This window comes from Cebus imitator, unplaced genomic scaffold (assembly GCF_001604975.1).
Source record: "Cebus imitator isolate Cc_AM_T3 unplaced genomic scaffold, Cebus_imitator-1.0 Scaffold38, whole genome shotgun sequence".
Taxonomy (NCBI): domain Eukaryota; kingdom Metazoa; phylum Chordata; class Mammalia; order Primates; family Cebidae; genus Cebus; species Cebus imitator.
This window is the reverse complement of record NW_016107353.1, coordinates 8,254,903-8,269,799: the sequence shown is the minus strand read 5'-3', so window position 1 is coordinate 8,269,799 and position 14,897 is coordinate 8,254,903. Positions and strand designations below refer to the sequence as shown.

At 43.9% G+C, this 14,897-nt stretch overlaps 1 protein-coding gene across 2 annotated transcripts in view; it reads left to right on the top strand.

The window, feature by feature from the left end:
- Positions 1-14,897, top strand: part of KCNH1 (potassium voltage-gated channel subfamily H member 1) — a 448,557-nt gene that overhangs the window by 335,218 nt on the left and 98,442 nt on the right. For both annotated transcript variants that reach the window (XM_017525585.2, XM_017525584.2), the window contains exon 10: positions 9,692-9,888. In XM_017525585.2, the coding sequence (XP_017381074.1) occupies positions 9,692-9,888 (197 nt within the window). The remainder of the gene's footprint in view (positions 1-9,691; positions 9,889-14,897) is intronic.

Sequence of the window (14,897 nt, the reverse complement as noted above, 5' to 3'; positions counted from 1 at the left end):
CCTAGCTCAACCAGCTGTCAACATTCCCAACCATCCAGCTTATTTTCCTGCGTTTTGGAAAAATTGTCTATTTATTTCACATATGTCTAAGTTCTCTTGCCTCGCCATATAAAGGTCAGCTCCATTCTCATCTTTTCTATGAAATCTCAGTCTTATGTAGCCCTGCCTCTCCCATGTCTCGGTATTACATGTTGTTGTTATTGTTTTATACTTCACTGTTACACACATATGTAAATGTGTCTCCTTACATTGTAAGCAACATCTCTGTATCGTCTCTTTGAAGAAGAGATGATCTCATACCTTCTGTTTTATCCCTCTGAATCACTGGAATTCTGCCTGATTCATAATAGGCAAGGCCAGGTTGTTGAACTGGGTTGAATTGCGTGGAGAGAGAGGGTAAGGCATAACCCCACCTTGGAAACTTTCAGTCTACTTGCTGCCTGGGACAGGAAGTCAAGCACAGTTTTCATGGAACCTGGCGTATAATCTTACAGGTTCTTGCATGTGTTTCATTGACCAGGTTTGTGACTGATACCCCCAGGTGTCACATCTCTATATAGAGATAGTTTGCAGAAGAGTATGACCATTGCATTCCTTTCACCAACAAAACAAAACAAGAAACCCACAAATGTTTCTTGAACATCTCTGAAATCTCCCACAAAACCTAGAATGAGACAAAACTTTTCAAGGCATAGCTGCCTTTTAGAGAAGTAGAGTGAAATGCAGGCCTGTCCGTGCAGCCAGGGCCCCCTCAGCACCTCCAGTGCTCGCTCTCTTTGTTGACGTAAGAAATCCAAAAAAACATGTTGGTTAAGCACTCGACACCCAAACACAATCAAATAAGACCTTAGAGCTAAGGCTTTATTCCTGCTAGTGTATTTTCACTACTCAGATGCGAAAGCAAGTTGATGAGATTTCCACTGTGTCTGTCTGTCTTTAATGTGCATTCTAACATCTGTAAACTGCAGCAGATAAAAAAGGCCACATACTGCCAGCAGCAGTTATTTTTGCAGTAAGGATAAAAAGAAGAGCTTTGTACCTTTACTACAGATAAGAGACAGCAACATTTATAAGATGTCAAAATTTTGTTTACTTACTCTTCCCCATGATCTCAGGCAATCCAAGGGAAACAGCCTAAATACATGTGGGAGAGTTATTAAGTGTTCAGCATCAACTTAAAAGGCTGCACTTCAGCACCTTGGGGGTGAGGCACAGAATGAGTGCTGGGTGCAGGGTTCCTGGTTGGTGCCTGAGCCTGGCATACAGTGAGTCCTCAGTAATCCTTGCTTTCTGGTCCAAAATCAGGGCTGGGCTGGAAAGTGAGTGATATTACCAAGGTTTCAGCTCGAGCTGCTGGAGCTTTTGCTCTGAATGTGCTGCCAGAGTCTTCATCACCATCTTACTGTTCAGTCCATCAGACATATGGAAGCCCATGCTTTTTCTTAGTCCAGGTGAAAAAAGCACCTGTGTATATACCTCGACCACAGGGGTCAACACATGGTACTGCCCCACTGGACCATGGACTCCTGAATTGGCTCAGTTGCAGGTTCAGCTGCTCCAACAAAAACCCAAAAGAAAGGAAGCTTAGACAAGATGGAAGCTTATTCTCCTCTTATGTAGCAGTCCAGGCATAAGAGGGCTGTTGTGGCAACCTCGTGGTATCAGGCACCTGGTCGCCTCCTGGTGTGATGCCTCACCCTAAATAGGTTGTGGCCCTTGGCCTCCTGGTCCAAGTTAGCTTACATACGCATTCCTGCCAAGAGGAAGGGGAAGAAGCAAAGGGAAAGGCAAACATGATCTTTCTCTTTAAGGAAATGATCGGAAATTGCACATATCTCTTTTACACATCTCCCCTTAGCTGGAACTTGAACAAATGGCCACACCTATGTGCAATTTAGTCTTTAGTTGTCATTGTGCCTAGCTAAAAGTCATGGGTTCCATTACCCTAAGAGGAGAGAACTGATTTGGGGGAACAGCTGGAAACCTACCTAGGCCATCGCTCCTTGAGGTCAAAATTTTGTCTCCAGTTTGTCCTTCTTTCTATCATCTGGCATTATGCCCACCCAAGGCAGGTGTCACTGAATGTTGACTGAAGAGGAGGGCTGCTTGAAGGAGAAGATGCAGAGGATAACACCCTGGGAAACTTGTGTTCCCGTTGCCAGCATGGAGACAGTCATTTAACCTCTTCAGAACTCACTTTTCTCTCTTTAAAATGAGGCTGATAATCCCTGTGGAATTTGCTTCACAGCACTGTTGGGAAGATTCTTCTTTTATGGTGGCTACTATTTACTGAACACCTACTGTGTTCTAAGCCTGGTGCTGTTATCTGCTGACATTCTTTTATGTAAACCTCACAACAGCTCAATGGGGTGGCGTGTTAGTCTATTCCAGCTGCTGTAACAAAACACCATAGATTGGGTAGCTTATGAAAAGCAGAAATACTCCTCATAGTACTGGATGCTAGGAAGTCCAAGATCAAGGTGCCAGAAGATTTGGTGTCCTGTGATGGCTCACTTTCTGGTTCATAGATGGTGCCTTCTCACTGTGTCCTCAAATGGGAGGGAACTCAGCTTTCTTTTATGCGGGCACTGATCTTTTTTTTTGGTGAGACGGAGCTTCACTCTTATTGCCCAGGCTGGAGTGCAATGGCATGATCTCGGCTCACTGCAGCCTCCACCTCCTGGGTTAAAATGATTCTCCTGCCTCAGCCTCCTGAGTAGCTGAAATTACAGGTGCTCACCACCACAACTTGATAATTTTTGCATTTTTAGTAGAGATGGGGTTTCACCATGTTGGACAGGATGGTCTCAAACTCCTGACCTCAAATGACCTGCCCATCTCAGCCTCCCAAAGTGCTGGGATTACAGGTGTGAGCCACCGTGCCCGGCCAAGGTACTAATCTTAATCATAAAAGTTCTGCCTTCATGACCCAATTACCACCTAAAGATCTCACCTCCAAATACCACTGTATTGAGAGTTAGGGTTTTAGCACATGAACTTGAGCAGGGAGGACACAAATATTCAGACCATAGCAGGCTGGTATGATTATCCACATTTTATAGCTGAGTAAACTGAAGCTGGGAGAGATTCAGTAAGATGCCCAGTGCTGTTCATTTATGTATACATTCAACAACAGTGTTGAATGTATACATTCAACAACCATTGATTGCCTGCCATGTGCCAGAGACAGTGCTGGGTATGCAGCAGTTCCAGGAATGATGGGTGTTGCCAGGGGGAAACACAGGGTGAAGAGGACATACTTGATGGGGAGCTACTCTGCTCTAGGGATCAGAGAGGAGGTTTGGGCATATGTTGAAGGATGAGTGGGAGTCATCCAGGCCAAGGAGCACGATGGCGTGTCTGGGACAGTGCTGGGAAAGCCCTGATGTAAGAGAGGAACCAAACTTAGAGGGACTCCAAGACTCCCAGTGTGACTGGAGGGCAGGGAGTAGAGTAGGACAAAGAGTCCAGCAGGGGCCAGCAGGAGCCCTCGATGGGGTGAACGTGGGCTTGCAGGCAGCTTGTCCAACCCCAAAACCCTTATTGAAAAGGTGAGTGAATGATCAAGTTCTTAGAAAATGTGCTGAGGGTGGCTCTGGGGAGGAGGAGATTTGGGCATATTCTCTTTCTGTCTCAGTCATGGCTTTTAAGAACTGGAGAGAGGGCCTGGGTTTCACATATGTGGTATAATCCAGGTGGCCTGAGAACTGAGTTCCTGTCGTCGTCCTCCTGAGCTATGTAGTTCAGCGGGTATGCGCATGTTCTGCTTGGGGCTTGCCTGGAAAGATTAATCCAGCTCCCTTTATCTGTCTCATAAGCAGTTTTTTCTAGGGCCAGGAGCAAGGATGCCCCTTCCTCAGAACCTCTCTCAGCCGTGCCAGGCCTCTGCCGCTGCATTTCATCATCCCGATGAAGTGGGTGAAAAGCTCCTCTTGTCCTGAAATGGCACGAGGGCAAAGGACTTCCTGATACCCTAAGGAAGAGGAGTAAAGGCAGTGGGGTAGGGGGAGGAGGGCAGCCCTCACTGTACCCGGTGTTTCTGGCACCTCTCTCAGCCTCCCAGAGAAGCCCCCAACAGAGTTGTGGGTCTCAACCTTTCAACAGCTACTCGCTCAGTCAGTGGGTGCCTCTCACTCTCCGTGTACAGAGTGTGGAAGGTGCTGAGGTGAGTTTGCTGCCACCTAAGGAAACCAGGCACCTTCCTCCAAGGATTAAAAATGTAGCACTCATTTCACAGGTGAATGAAGTCACAGATAATTCAAAATAAGGGGTGATTCAGGGGCTTCCAGACAGCTTTCAGGTTTGCTGAATAGCCAGATCCTTGTGCCTCAAGGCGTTTTCTCATGCTGAGCCCTCTGCCTGGAATCATCTCCATGCTTCAGCTTTATGCTGCTTAACTTGGACTCCTTCTTCAGCTTGCAGCTCAGACATCAAATCTCGGAAGACTTCCCTCATCCCTTGTTCTTGGGCTGGATACCCCTCCTGCGTTCTCCCTCGTTTTAGCTCTTGACACATGATGATCACCTGCATCTCTTTCTCTCACGGCATCTGCTGTTCCACTGTTAAACCTCAGCCCCTAGAACAGTGCCTGGCAAGCAAAGGTTGCATGAATGACTGAATGAATTTTTTTTAGTTGGTTTGGGCCTAGAAATATCTCAACAGCAGATAGTGAGTTTAATATTAGAATTATATTTTGGGTAGTACATTATAACACTGTGAGGTGGTCCTTAAAAGAGCATATAGTGGGGAATGGTGAAGAGAAGCAGCCAGAAATTGCATTTTTGCTTTGATCTCCCAGCCTGTCAAGCTCACTCAGAGCCTGTCTTTGAATAAACAGCACCTTCTCTGGAGGGCTTCAGACTTAGTTGTAGGGTTCACATCAGAATTGCTTCCCTGCAACTCTTTAACCTCAGGGAGGCTATTGATCGTTTCAGGGTCCCAGAGTTCCAGCATCTCTTGAATTCTCCCTGGTAATCCCATTTCACCCCTCCCACCCCCCTTTAGCCTCCTCAAGTGGTCGACTCTTCAGCCTTTGCCCTTCACTAAACCAAATTGCCTGCAGGGACTTGGTTTTCTTCTGTGCTGTGCCCCTCCCTGTCCCTGTGCCACCTCAGCCCTGTGTCCTACTTCCCACCTATGTTTTGTGAATGTTCTTCAATCCTACGTTTGTACCCCATAGGGCTGTTTATGTCCACTGCAGCAGTGGAGGTTCAGTAAAGACAGCTGCATATAATTGGAAGGAGGAGGAGGAGGGGGAGGATTAATTATTACTGAGATGTTTGCCTGGAGTTTTAATTAGGCTGCCTTTCCTTCCTTTTTTTTCCCCCTAGCTCAGAAAGTTTTCTTAGAATGTTAGTATTTTAGAGACCTGGAACATTAGGTTTTAACATTGTGGACCCAGAGTCTCAGTGTAATAAAGAAATCAATAGGCTGATTGCCTCCAGTAGTTTGATTGCTGAGCGCATTGGGGTACCTTTTGTTCTTGAGTGAGTGATCATTTCACACACTAGCAAATGAGAAACAAATGTGGGTGTAGTGCTTGTCTGGGTTTCTGATTTGCAACCCTGACCTGGGAAGTCATTATTTCCAGCAATGTGTATAACTTATGAGCAGCTTGCCAAATGTTCTGTATCCTTCCCCTTGACAGTTCTCCCAAGTTATGTGTGTCATAAAAACATTTCTCATTGCCAGAATAGTTCTGAGTTTGTTTTGACTCTGACAGGTCCTCTGATACTACATTCTTAAATCTCACTAACAGATAATTTATACCAAAACTACTGCCTTGGCAGGAAGTAAAATTATATGATATTCAATTTGGGTTGAAAATCAACTCAAGTTCTGATGACACTGAGACACCCGGACCCTACAGATTAATCATGATTATCTTACTGTGAAATACTTTTCGTAGTAGGATCTACCCACCATTTATTGTTTCTGACAAAACCTTTGATTGGAAAACGTTTCACAAGGGGAATTGTTGTCATTTCTACAGATGCACTTATTTCATGATGTGTTCCAACCACAGTATGGTTGCTCCTTGTTTTATGCAATAGATAGGCCCCTGAAGAGTTGCTGATAAACTGAATTTTTACAGATAAATTTATAATTACATGCACATGCAGTGCTGTTATTTTACCTAATAGTTTCTTTAAAATTAGAAAAACTCCCAAATTCATTTGAGAATTAACACTCATATATTGGGTCTTGTTTAGAAGAAGCAATCTTAATGTGAATCAGGCAAGACTATCAACTAGGCTCTACTCTCAATAGTTCTGGCTTAGTTATACCACATTTCATCCCAGTAGGAGACTGCAGGTTTTACACATTCTACATTTTCTCACAGATATTCCAAAGGCTTCCAGAGGAAAGTCTGCCACTCTTAGAGCCACTCCTTGCTTTCTCGTACCACTCTTTCAGGGAAGGAAAGGGGGATGCCAGCTCAGAGTTGAGATTTGTGATGTCCTGCTGGAATATTACATAACCTAGCAGGTGATTTTTTTTTTTTTTAACACGGACTCACTCTGTAGCCCAGGCTGGAGTGCAGTGGCCCGATTATAGCTCATTGCAGTCTCAAACTCCTGGACTCCTGGGTTCAGGTGATCCTCCCATCTCAGCCTCCTGAGTAGTTGGAACTACATATGTATGCCACCATGCCCGGCTATTTTTTATTTTTTGCAGAGGCAAGGTCTCGTTTTGTTGCCCAGGCTGGTCTCAAGCTCCATGATTCTGTGTATTCCGGCTATCTATTGCTGTGTAGCAAACCGCCCCTAAATTTAGTGGCTTAAGAAACTTACTGTCTCTTCCCTTCTGTGGGTTGTTTGGCTCAGCTGGTTTGTTCTCACTTGCACTTCCCATATGTGTTTGCAGTCAGGCATTGACTAGGGCTGTAGTCATCTGAAGGCTGGAGTGAGCAGGATGACCAAGATGGCTTCTTGACATGACTGGCAGTTGAGACTGTCAGCTGAGAGCTCAGCTGGGCTGTGGGCCACAGCACATATGTGACCCCTTGTGTGGCTTGTACTTCTTGTTGTTGATTGAGTTCCAAGAGGGAAAGTCCCACAAATGAGTGTTCTAAGAGATCCAGGCAGAAGCTACAAGGCTTCTTATGACCTTGCCTCAAAATCCCAAAACATTACTTCTTCCCCATTCTGTTGGTTGAGGCCAGTGACCAAGGCCAGCCCAGATTCAAGGGGAGGGAATTAGACTTCACCTCTTGTTGTGAGTTGCTGCATGTGTGTACTGTGGGGAAAAGAATGGGGGATTTGGGGCATCATTGTGACCATTCTGCTGATCATCATCCCAGTATTGATCTTGCAAGTCTGGATAGATCAAGAGGAATCATCCAGGCGAGGGGCTCTGCCCATGACCTGTTTCCCACATACTCCACCTTCCATTCCTCATCCTTCCCCCATGCTGAGTCCTGTATCAGCCCTTTATCCTCACACACTTTTCTACAACGGTGTTCAAGAAAGTGCACATGTTCCTGGTACAAAAAAAAAAAAAAAAGGGTGGGGCCCATTTTTTAACTACCGACCATAATGTTCCGGAGGAAGGACATTCTCTAGAGGAACAAGATGACACAAATATGAAGGGTGCATGAGCCACTGTGGGCAGTGTAGGGAGGTTATAGAATGCTTAATAAATACAATACATACAAATGAATTGGCCAGCCTTGTTGGTTGGAACTCAGTTCTAGGGAGTACACAGTAAATGAGCCTACTTTCATGAAAGCCCACAGAAAGAAACGTTTTCCTCTACTGACCCCAGCCCTAAGCGAGCCATCCATGTTACAGATAATTGAAAAAAAGAACTTGGTAAGGGAATCTAACTAGCACAGTCTTAAAGACATATTTACCTAGAAGCTACCCCAAGCGCGTATCCTATCACATTGATTCAGTAAAACCATCTTAGTAAATCAGAACCACAAACACACAGAGAACTGTGAAGTAGTGTGTCTAGTATAAATGTTTTTTCAGCTCACATTTAGAGAAGGCTGTGCCCACAGATATGTTACATACTTAGAGTGGACACTTTTGATGTTTGAGGTAAAGTCAAGTTCTGTCCATGAACTTGGAAGTATAATTACCTCCTTACCTTTAATCAGGAAAACAGTGGCCCTGTTAAACACACTGAGCTACAGGTCCTTTGATTTCAGCTGTGGAGCTTAGCCGATCTAGATGCACAGGCTGACAACTCCCTTGAAGACATTACTTTTCACCCTTTGTAGCATGTTTTCTTTCCTCTTGCATACTCCTCGTTGGCTCCCTGGGGATTCAAATTTGTGTTTATCATGCTGAAAATTTAAAGGCGAGATAAACAACATTTTAAGCTATTTATAAGCAGAGGCTATGCCAGGAATGCATTAGGCTTTTCATTAGACATATGTTAAAATATTGCTTGCTGGCAAAAGTAGGAAGAATATCCCTAGGTGTGAAAAGCAGATGGTTAGAGACTATTGATAAAGCTTTGACCCAGAATATGGCTATATGGGATTAGTATTTAATTTGGGATTCTTTAACAAAATACCGTATACTGGATAACTTATAAACAACAGAAATTTAGCTTTCACAGTTCTGGAAGCTGGAAGTCTGAGACTAGGCCAGCACTGTCAGGTTCCGGTGAGGGTCCCCCTTATGGTTTGCAGACTACCTACTTTTCATTGTATCCTCACATGGTAGAAAGAGCACAAAAGAGCTCTTTGGGTCCCTTTTATAAAGACATTAATCCCATTTATGAGATGCTCCACCCCCATGACTTAATTATCTCCCAAAGGTGTCACTTCCTGGTATCATTGCATTGGGGGTTACAATTTCAACATATGAATTAAGGGGTAGGGACACAAACATTCAGTCCATAGCATTATTCTGTTGACTTATTAAACGTATTCTTGTGGAATGCTAGGGGTAGAGGGTCCAAGAGATGCCATTATATAGGGCCTATATTTTTATACCACCAGGAGGACATTTGGCAAGGGTAAGAAACATACTCTGGCAGGAGGTATGGGAGAGAGGATGAGAAAGAGGCACCATACAAACATAAACCTTAGGGCAGTGGACACACTGTGGTAAGAGGAGAACTCTACGCTTGTTTGAGTTCTAACATGTAGATCATTCCAGACAGAGGAGATCTCTCCTGCTCATTAGCTTTCTGATGAAGAGTCCACACCCTCCCTTAAATATTCACCTCTCAGTCACACTATTGTAGACCCACAGTCTACCTCCATCCTTTCCTTCTGCCTGTAAATATTGATTGAGCTCCCACCATGTGCAGGTACTGTGTTATGTGGATGAATAAGACACATGAGCTATCAAGTTGAGAGACATGCAATAAGCCAGTAAACAAGTAATATAATGAAAGATTGTGACTAGTGTTATGGAGGAGGAAAGGAGGTATGTTAAAGAATAATGGGTGTGTGTGTCCTGTTTGGGATAGGATGATCAAGATAACCCTTTGAGGAGGTGACATTAGTGATCTCAAAGTGATTAGTTAAATGTTGGCATGTGTTAACTGATACTTTACCATTTCTTAAACTGCATGTTGTTAAAGTTCACATTAAAATAGCGTTTGCTTTTTCTGAGCCCGATCTGCAGAATGCTGAATGGACAGTAATTCTGGGGAATAGAGGGAAGCCAGCTGGATGGCCAGACCTCTCCTGGCCAACACTTTTCTCATGACAACCTTCTCTCCTTAGGAAAAGGAGACGTGTTTGGAGATGTGTTCTGGAAGGAAGCCACCCTTGCTCAGTCCTGTGCCAACGTTAGGGCCTTGACCTACTGTGATCTGCATGTGATCAAGCGGGATGCCCTGCAGAAAGTTCTGGAATTCTACACCGCCTTCTCCCATTCCTTCTCCCGGAACCTGATTCTGACCTACAACTTGAGAAAGAGGGTGAGCTGACAGTTTCAGTTATTTTCTGCAAAGAACAGCCCCTGTGCACTTCGGATGATCACTGGGGCCAGAAAGGTCCCTTTACTGTTTATTTAAGTAGAGTAATTGGTTCTAAAGAGATTCTGTTTGTTGCTTGCTCTACGAGGTTTTCGCTATAAAATGGAGGAGAGAGGGGATGTTGCTAGATTAGAAGATGGATCTTTTTTGGGGCAGAAGGGATTTGTTCATGTGTGTGGAGGGGGCAGGAAGGTGGCTTTTTTCCCATCAATATCTAGACCTTCTAGCATTTTGAAAAGATGAGTATAACGTGAGGTTGCTAGTCAGCAAAATGGCTCTGTGGGGCCACTTAGTTAATGTAAACTGAATTCTCTGTGGTGACTGGGATTTGCTGAGTGGTATGAAGCCATTAGCCTGCCAGCTAGTAATGGCAATTTTTAAACAGATATGAAAATGACTTAGGTGGGTCCGGGAATAAGAGAGACATGGAATTTGCTTGTCTAGAGAATATTTTGCATGCAGCTGCCAACTAAACTGGTTGAGAAATGATTGGTGGTTTAAGAACCAGAAGATTTTTCACCTGAAGTTGTTTCTTTCAAATCATCAGAACTGCTCCATCTGTCTCCGTGAGGATTAAAGTATTGGTGTCGTACTCTTGGGGTTTTCATGATGAATTTTTTTGTACTTCATCTCTCTCTTTTGGTTAAAACGATATTAAGATAGCTTTGCACCTAGAGAAATCATGTGGAAAGGTTGTCATAGGAATCTTTCCTAAAACAACCTCATTATCTTTCCCCCAACCTGTTCCTGATCTCATGGTTCCTATTTACGTTGCCTGATTTGTCCTGGGGCTCTAAGTTAGAAACCCTGGCATCAACATTTATGCTGCTTCTCCCTCTTTGAGGTCTCATGTTACTCATCAGATCCCGCTGGTTCTACCTAAGCTCTCAAATCTGAGTCAGTACTTTGCCTTCATCCTCAAGGCCCCCCACAGAATTCTCAGGACACAAAGATCTTCATTCAAAGACCTTCCTCATGGCCTGGCTGGATCATGCAATGGGCTCCAGATTCACCTTCCTGCCTCATGTCTGCCCTCAAAGGAGTGCTTCCTTCTTATGGCTGCTTGACCAACCTTAAAAATTAACCTGATCATGTCGCTTCCCACCTGACTAAAGGATAATATCTGTACATTTCAGCATGGTGTATGTGGTAGTCCACATCTGGCCCAAACTTAATTCCTGAGTCCTGACCTCACCCACTTCTCCCCATGCCCACCCGTCCCACCCTGAACTGCCACCATGAGAATTCCACATAATTCTTCAAGCGCACCACACCCCTTCAGAGTGCTGTGTCTCTGCCTGCTGCTTTCTGCTTTCTCAACCTGTAATTCTTTTCTGTGTGTGACAAACCCATTGGCCCTAAAAACTGCTGAAATGTTTCTTTTTTCATTCATCAAACCGAGTATCGTGCCAACTGAGCTAGACTAGACATATAAAACCCAATGATACTCAGTTTCTGATCTCCAGGAACCTAAAGTCTAATGGAAAAGATTAACACAAGAAAGATAAATTGCATAGAAGATTCTAAGTACAGTGATTGTGATTTGAACAAGGTATTATGGGAGCACAAAGGAGGGGAACTGCTAAAGGGAGTCAAGGATTAATTGTCAATGGTGGTACCTAAGTTGAGTCTGAAGGATGAGTTTGCCAAACAAGGGGCAGATGATCTACCGGGAAAGGCAATTTGAGCAATGTTTGGAGAAAGAAAACAATCTTTTGTCTTCCAAGTCCTTTGTACAAGGTTCCAATGCCTGTCACTGGGGTACCCCAGCAATATACCTCCACCTGTTTTAAATCCCTTGAACTGTCCTGTGAGTCCCTGCACAGAGACCTGTGAAGGCAAGGGCTTGGTGCCTTGGTATCCTCAGTGCATAACCAAGTATGGGGTGCCTAGAATTAATATTTGAGGATGGCAAGGAGAAAAAGATGGGATCTCTGGGCCTCAACTTCCACATCATAAAATGTAAGATTGTGGCAAGATGATTTTTATAGTCTATGGCTTGAAACCTGGCCATTTAAATTGTAGTGGAGGGTGGGCAGTGGTGGAGAAATGTGCATCCAATGTTCTTCCTGGTTGATCTGCTGGTTGGGAGCATAGGATGCTTGCTGGTGATAGATTTAGCCAAGTGGATTCTCTTATAGTCTATTTTTTGATGTATTCCTTCTTTCTATGAAAGCAAGTTGATTATAATCAGCTTTCAGTGTTGCTGATAATATAGGTTGAAAAAATATGCAGTTTGGGTTATTTGGAGGAGTAATCTTCTTGGAATAATTGTGGTTCAAGTAAGTCTGCCTTTAAAAAAATCCAAGAATAACAACAAAAACAATGACATCTCAGTGGTCAGATTGTTTCTATAAGTACAGAGTGATTGACACCTCTGCAGAAGAGAAGACTCGAGGGCTACATTTTTGAAGAGCTGTTGTGGAGGAGTTTTTACAGCCACAGGGTACAGAGGAAGAACCAAAATCATAGACAGATTTTGGCACAGTATAAAAAGTCTTTTGAAAAAAATCAGAGCTCCCCAAAGAATGAAATAGGCTGCTTTGAGCGTATCAGGTTTGTTATTCTGAGGGTATTTAGGCATCTTCTAGGTACCCATACTCAGAAACATTGTAGAAGGGGCTTAGGTAACTGTTGGAGGGTTGAACTAACTTCCAAATTTCCTTCCAACTCAAAGTGACTATGTATGGGTCTGGTATGGATCCAAAGGAATTTTAGTGAAAGCCTTTGTGTAAAGAGGTAGCCATTCTTTTTTGGAAAAATAAAAGAGGCTTGTCCTTTTGGTATTGCCATTGTAGTCTCTCATTGTGTCCTTCTGAGAATTAATTCATAGTTAACGAATGGCATGGAAGACAAGAACATTACATGCATGAATTATTCTTGTAGCTTTTTTTTTTCCCCCTGGTAAAGCAAAGTGTATTGTTGTAGCTGTTTCTATCTCGGCAAAATTAAGTGTTTTATTTGCTAAGATTCTTGACAACACAGTGTCTTTGACATCTGTCTGGGGAGTTGCTTGATCTTGTAGATCTTCTCCAATGTGGAGCAATGACCGTAAGCTGGAAGGTAACTTGGTAACTGTTCCATTTCTTCCCTACTTCCCTAACACCCTCATTTCACAGTTTATAGAAAAGTCACAGAGCTGGGTTTATAATGGAAGAATTGGAGCCAGAAGTGACATCTTGACCAAAGCCTTCTTGATCACAGCTTCCTGTCCTACTCTAGCCTCAGTATTCTAAGCCTCATCCCCTTTCCCCTAAATCCAAGGATATGAGCATCACCTAGCTCTCAGCTCTTGCTCTTGGAACCCAACTTAGGAAGAAACTGTTGCCTTCCTCCATTTCCTCCAAAGCCACATGAAGGCACAGACAAGGAGGAAAGAGGCAGAACCTGGAGGTAAATCTAGCATTTTGACCTTTAGTTTTTCTTGCTTGTGAGGTCTGAGCCAGGTGAGAGTTTGGTCTGGGTCCTGCTCCTGCCTTTTATTGCTTCTGTATTCTGGACAAGCTATAAAAGCTTCCTCATCTATAAAATGGGGATGATGAAAATTTCTAACTTGTAGGATAGTTACAAGGATTAAATAAGATAATATTTACAAAGCTCGTCCACATGAGGCCTACCACATAGTGAGTGCTCAATTCAGTTGTGTGTTGTTATTTTGTTCTCTCCACTTGATTGATACTCTATTCTTTATTATCCTGTGCCTTTTGTAAAGTAAAAAGAAGGCAGTTCCTCTGCCTTTGTTCATGCAGGGTTATTGCTCTGCACAGTGTTCTGTGGGGTAGGTGTTATCCACAGGTTCTCTGTACCTCTTGCAGCAAAGGAGGGATCCGTCACTCTGGGAAGTGGAATCCATTGCTGGCCTCGCTGCCCCTTTGGCTCCTGCCAGTGAAGAGGTCAGCGTTTGCCTGCTGTTTTGGCCAGTTCGATTCTTGGAGGGGAAAATCAGGCTATTTTGAGATCTTAGGTCAGTTACCAGGGAGTCAAGAGGGAAGCACAAGAGAAAAGCACAGCATTTTTGTTTCTTCTGAGGGAGGTGGCTTTGGCTATTCATGAAAAGAAGGGGAAGTAGAGCCCTCCCCATCAAACCCATGGGTCTCTAGGGTGCCAGGTCTATGTGCATTTTCCTCCAGGCCCAGAGTCATCTTGTGTCTGTAATCAGAGCTTTGCACACTATAAATAGTAAATTATTACCAACTCCAGTTATTGTGCAAGCTACGTCACAGTATCAGCATGTGTATTATGTCAGCTTATTGCATCTTCAGAGCAGCCTCATGACATTACTGTATCATTCCCATTTCTTAATGGAACAAACTAGGACCCTGTGAGGAAGAAAACCCCTTTTCCAAGGTTGCCTGGTTAATAAGTGGCAGATTCCAAACCTTCATGTGCTCCTCTGGCTAAGCAGTGCCACATACTCTGGTAGCCTCAGTGAAGTGTGGCTCTCAGCTGTTCCCATGTTGGCATTCTTTGGCTTCTGTGTTCTTCTAGCGTGTGAACTTTCCAGGGGCGGCTTGGGTTGTCTCCTGAGTATCTTTCTCCAGTGGCCTTTGCCACCGCCAGTACACTCAGAAACGTGTACAGTGAAACCACAGTAATACCCCAGGTTGGGAGTGTGACAGATTTCCCCCTTGTAGTGACAGGTGCGCAGTAGTTGGTTGGTTGTTCTGGGTGTGGGACGCATGACACATTTCACTTTGGTTAGGCAACAGGCTAACCTGGCCATGCTATTAGTAACAAAACTAGAAAGGGCACTGTTTTGAGTCTAAGGACCTATGTTTGAATACTGATTTGACTGTTGACCAGCCATGTGCCTTTGGGCAAGTTACTTAACTATTCACAGCCTCAGTTTCCTTGTTTGTGAAAAGGGGCCAATACAAAGTCCTTCCTAATTAGGCCTTTTACATTTTATTTATTTTTTATTTATTTTTTTTTACTTTAAGTTCTGGAATACA